This window comes from Aristolochia californica, unplaced genomic scaffold (genome assembly GCF_029961685.1).
Source record: "Aristolochia californica isolate CCGP_79_NKW_82.1479 unplaced genomic scaffold, dmAriCali1.0.hap1 SCAF_5, whole genome shotgun sequence".
Lineage (NCBI taxonomy): Eukaryota > Viridiplantae > Streptophyta > Magnoliopsida > Piperales > Aristolochiaceae > Aristolochia > Aristolochia californica.
In genome coordinates, this window is record NW_027182214.1 from 38,925,435 (window position 1) to 38,931,316 (window position 5,882).

At 45.9% G+C, this 5,882-nt stretch overlaps 1 protein-coding gene across 1 annotated transcript; it reads left to right on the top strand.

Annotated features, from left to right (window-relative positions):
• The first annotated feature begins 4,507 nt into the window (after positions 1–4,507).
• Positions 4,508–5,116, top strand: LOC137965314 (uncharacterized). Its single transcript, XM_068811630.1, has one exon. The coding sequence runs from the start codon at positions 4,508–4,510 to the stop codon at positions 5,114–5,116; it is 609 nt and encodes a 202-aa protein (XP_068667731.1).
• The last annotated feature ends 766 nt before the right edge of the window (positions 5,117–5,882 follow it).

Sequence of the window (5,882 nt, forward strand, 5' to 3'; positions counted from 1 at the left end):
CCCACGCTAGCAATTTTGGCCCCATTGGCCACTGAAACTGAGAGACCCCTTTGTTGTTGGATTTCCAATCCCAATTGTTGCGCGGCTGGTTCACTGATAAAATTATGTGTGCTGCCCGAATCAACTAAAGCAAGTAGCATGAGATGATGTAACCTGGCCTTTACCTGCATGGTATTAGAACTACGCAGGCCATGCATGGCATGGAGGGAGAGCTCTGTTTCCTGTTGTACCTCTTCCACAATTTCATTTTCAAGAAGCTCTTCTGAATCTTCTTCCAATAATTCAATACTGAATAGACGTTTACAGGTATGTCCGGGCAAGAATTGTTCGTCACAATTAAAACATAGGCCCTTTGCCTTTCGAGCATCCATTTCCTGTTTAGTCAAAAATTTACGTGGCATAGAGTATGGAGGAACATTAGTAGCCTGATCTGCTCGGTTAGGGGCAGAGGACCCAAAACGTGGACCAGATGCAGTACCCTGTGTTCTGTTTTGCCAAAATGGTTTTCTTTGTAAAGACTCTTTTAGAACTCTCTGTTTGTGCTCCACAGCCCTGGCATAATTCATTGTAGAGTCCAAATTTGTTGGACCCAGTAATTCCACTTCCAATCTGACTGCCTCTGTCAATCCAGCATTAAAAATCTGAACATGTAGGTGAGGAGGAACAAATTCACTAGCTCTGGCCAACCTTTCTTGGAACGTTTTTTGGTAAACCTCTAAGGTGCTGGCCTGTTTGTAGTTGATCAATTCCCCCACTGGGTTGCTGCTAGCTGGAGGTCCGAACCTTAACTGGCAAGCATGTTTAAAGTGCAGCCAATCCTGAATGGAATGGACATTTCGGTAGTGATGGAACCACATGAGCGCTTCATCGAGCATGTGGTAGGCGGCCAAAGTAACCTTGTCCATTTCCACCGTTTGTTGATGATAAAAGAATTGTTCACATTTTGTGAACCACAGTAAAGGATCTTTAGAGCCATCATATGTAGGAAAGTTAAGTTTAAAGTACCTGGGAACCGTTGATGGTGCTTGTGCGTGAGTGGTCATTGAACCCATTGGTTGGCGCAAGGGTGGATTTGGTGGTGGCGTGAATTGGTGGTGGGGAACTGGTTGTTGTTGAAAATTGGTTGCTGGTGGTGGCGTTGGTGCTTGAAGTGCAGCAAGTTGTCGTAGGATGGATTGTAGAGATGATTCCAGAGTTTGTAAGGTAGTATTGATGTGAGAAATTTCAGTACCTTGAAGAGTGGATCATTGTTGAAGGTCTGAAAGGACTTGACGTATGTCCTCTGGAGAAGAGGAATCACCGAGGGTGGACCTGTCTGATACCACGTTGTTAGGATCCTCACGAGCCATGGATCTTGTCACCCTCCTCTCTTCTCTTCCTTCCATTATCTTGCTTGACGTTGAGATGGAATGAGGGTTGAAGGGGATTGAATTTCGGAAAGGAGAATTGGGGAAATTCGGAAGAGAGCTTGAAGGAGCTCTTGACCTGTTTATCTAAATTACGTTAACTAGAGTGAACTCAATTCATAATCTTCATTACCCTAGCCGTCCCCTTAAATAGGGTGGAGGACGTCCAAAACCCTAAAGACCTCTTGGGTCAATGGTTCAAACCAATAAATGCTAAACCAACCCAAACCAAAGACAAAACCAAACCAAAGACAATTACATGGAAATTGAAAAACACATTAATTAATTCCTATGCCTGTTGGTAACTCGTGATGCTATAGAGTCCATAACATCTAGTGATGGTTGAACCAGCCATTTCCGTACATGCTATGACGGGGTTGTATAGTACAAACACTATGCAGGTCCATGACGCCCTCCAACACCTCATGTTGTTGGCCTTAGTTGATTCGGGCAGCACACACAACTTCATCAGCCATCCAGCAACACAACAACTTGGTTTTCATATTCAGCAGAACTCTGGCACTTCGGTTTCTGTAGCCAATGGTGACAAGATTTCCAGTGCTGGAGTTTGTTCAGAAGTCCCCTTAGTCATTGAAGGACACCAATGCATGGTAGACTTCTTGGTCATTCCGCTCGCTGGGTTTGACTTGGTATTGGGTATCAAATGGCTACAGTAGTTGGGTCCAATTTTATGGGATTTCAAGTCCCTCACTATGATCTTTACTTCTGCCCAGCAACCCATTATCCTTCATGGGACTCATGCACCATTCCCTTGTACTCTCCAACATTTACAAGTTTTGGACTCCGACCGCTTTAAGTTACATTCAGTCCTAACAGAATTTGTAGATTTATTTCAGGATCCCACAACTCTCCCACCTATCCGAGCTCATGATTACCGGATTCGTTTAAAATTGGGAACTGAGCCAATAGTGGTGCGTCCATACCGCTACCCCCATTTACAAAAAGATGAAATTGAGCGGCAGTGTCAACAAATGTTACAACAAGGCATTATTCAGCCCAGCCGGTCACCTTTCTCTTCTTCAGTCTTATTAGTAAAAAAACAAGACAACACTTGGTGTTTTTGTGTGGACTATAGAGAGATAAATGCCCAAACCATCAAGGATAAATTTCCTATTCCAATGGGGGATAAACTCTTGGATGAATTACATGGAGCACAATTTTTTACTAAACTGGATTTGAGATTTGGTTACCACCGGATTCGGGTACACCCTTTAGATGTGGAGAAGACTACCTTCCGCACACATCATGGCCACTTCGAATTCCTCGTGATGCCATTTGGGCTATCCAACACCCCCTCCATATTTCAAGCCCTTATGAATGAGGTATTTCGGCCTCTCTTACAAAAGTACATTCTGGTTTTCTTTAATGACATTTTGATCTATAGCAAGCAGTGGGACGACCACATTTTTCATTTGCGCCATGTCTTCCAAGTGCTGCATTCACACCATCTATCTCTCAAGCTCTCCAAGTGCTCCTTTGGCACCACCGAGGTGGCCTATCTCAAGCATGTCATATCTGCCTTCGGGGTTCAGGCAGACAGTAGTAAGATTCAGGCAAACAATAGTAAGATTCAGGTGGTCGTCGACTGGACTCCTCCACATTCAGTCACCACCTTACGGGGATTCTTAGGCCTGGTTGGGTACTATCGGAAGTTCATTCGAGACTATAGCCCGCTGGCTGATCCTCTCACAAGTCTACTTAAGTGTAACTCCTTCACTTGGTCTGAAGACGTTGCATCCTCCTTTGCCCAGTTGAACCACGCCTTAGCCATAGCCCCTGTGCTCCAACTTCCAAATTTTGAAGAACAATTTATTGTCGATTGTGATGCTTCCGGGGGTGGCATTGGCGCAGTCTTACAACATCAAGGCCATCCTATTGCATATTTCAGTCAGAACCTTCCCACACACCACCACAAGTTGGCCGCTTATGAATGAGAGATTATTGGCCTCGCTAAAGCAATTCAGCATTGGCGGCCCTATCTTTGGGGTCGACACTTCCTTATTCGCACAGACCACTTCAGTTTGAAGTATTTATTGGAGCGACGCATCACGACTTCCCCCCAACAGCATTGGCTTAGTAAATTGATGGGCTTAGATTTTAAGGTTGAATACAAATCGGGGCAACTCAACAAGGGGGCCGATGCTTTATCACATAGGGAGGTGTCCGAGCCACAGATCCATGCCATCAGTCAACCAAAGTTCCTTCTGTTGGATTCCCTTCGGGACAAAATTCAGCAAACTCCTGAGCTCACTGACCTGTATGAACGGATTGAACAACATGCCATGGACAACAAGTGGATAATCCAAGATCAACTCATTCTCTACAAGAACCGTATTTATTTACGGCCTACCTCAGCATTTCTCAACACCATCGTCTCCACCTATCACGACGACACTCATGAAGGCCAGCAAAAGACACTCTTCAGGCTTAGCCGTGACTTCTACTGGTCAGGAATGAAAAGCATGGTGTCTGATTATGTATCTGCTTGTCAATTTATTGCCGGGTTACTTCAGCCTCTCCAGCTCCCTTCTCAGATATGGGCGGATGTTTTCATGGATTTTATTGATGGCATACCTAAGTCGTTTGAAAAATCTATTACCTTGGTTGTGGTGGATCGATTCTCAAAATATGGCCACTTTCTTCCTCTGTCGCATCCGTATGCAGTGACCCACATGGCTCAGATTTTTATGGACCAGATTGTTCGCCTCCATGGCTTACCGGAATCCATTACGAGTGACCGTGACGCTATTTTCACTAATACTTTTTGGACGGAGCTTTTCCGTTTACATGACACCAAATTGGCCTTCTTTTCCTCCTACCACCCTCAGACTGATGGACAAATGGAAGTGGTCAATCAGACCATTGAGATATATTTGCATTGATTCATGGGAGATCATCCGAAGAGTTGGGTCCGTTGGCTAGCCTGGGCAGAATTTTGTTACAATACCTCCTACCACACAACCCTCCGGACTACACCTTTCAATGTGGTTTATGGTTGTGAACACCACCCCCCCCCCCCCCCCCCCCCCCCCCCCCCCCCGATTCCCCATCTCTTATCTTATGTGGCTGGATCTTCTCACATGGCAGCTCTCGATCAGGCTTTTTGCGAACGTGATCGTATGCTTGACTTGGTCAAACATAATTTGCAGCAAGCCCAGTCTTGGATGAAGCAGATATATGACAAGGGCCATTGGGACCTCTCTTATGCACTTGGGAACTGTGTATGGCTTCGTCTTCAACCCTACCACCAACTCTCTCTTGCTGCCACCAAGCGTCATAATCTTTCCCCGAAATTATATGGTCCATTTTGGATTGTGGATTGTGTTGGCAGTGTTGCTTATAGGTTGCAACTTCCCCCGGATACCAAGATTCATGATGTTTTCTACATCTCCCTTTTGAAGCCATTCAAGGGAGACTCTCCTCTGTTGCATACACCCTTGCCATCATTGGAGGATGGTCGTGTGCAGCCCACTCCAGCTTTTATTTTGTTGGCTCAACGTGTCCATGACTTGTGGGAGATTTTAGTCCAGTGGGTAGAGACTGACCCTGCTGAAGCCACACGGGAACCATTAGACGACTTCCATGTTGTTTATCCCAACTTAGAGCTTGAGGAAAAACTCTTTCTCCTGGAGGGGTGTGATGTTATGGACTCCATAGCAGGTCGAGTGCTTAGAAGAAGCCATTGGTAAATCATGTAATTTTTTGGGCTAAGCGGCAAAAATCGTATTGAAAGCAAGGGAACCGTGGACCCAAAAGGGGGGAGCCGTGGACCGAAAACAGGGGAGAAACAGAGGAGCCGAGGGCGAAAGGGGAGGAGAGCTCGAGAGAGTCTCCCTCCAGTCGTCGACCATTCGGAGGGAAGACCCGAGAGGGCTTCCTCCGAACACCGTTCGTCATCGTCGTCCACCCCCATCCTGCAACCGAGAACAGACCCGAGGAGAGCTCGAGAGAGTCTCCGTCGCGGCAAGTTCAACGCTGCCATTTTCTGCTCGCCAAGTCGAGAGGTGACCCGAGAGGGCTCCTCCGGCGCCGATTCCACATTCCAACCATCCACTGGCGTCGATTACCCATTTCTAATCATTTCTTGAGCTATACCGACTCCGACCAAGACTCAAATGACTTTGGCTCCATTCCGTCGAACGTCGTTCGTCACCTTCATCCGTGGGTTTCCATCCTTCTTCGTCGGCGTCGTCTCTTCCTCCGGCCACTCGCTCTTGCAACCCGAAGCCATCAATTTTTGGAAATTGCAGCACCTGTGAGAATGAACCTGTGCTACCCCAGTGAGAGGCAGGAGAAGGGGAGTAATCCATCATTTTGTAATTTAATTTTCCCATAGTTTGAAGTTAGATTTTGAATGTTTATTAAATTTGATTTGAGAACTAATGTTTATCAAATATTTGTTTTCCGGATATTTGATTAAATTAGCTAGTTAGGGTAGGATTGTAATTTAGGTTG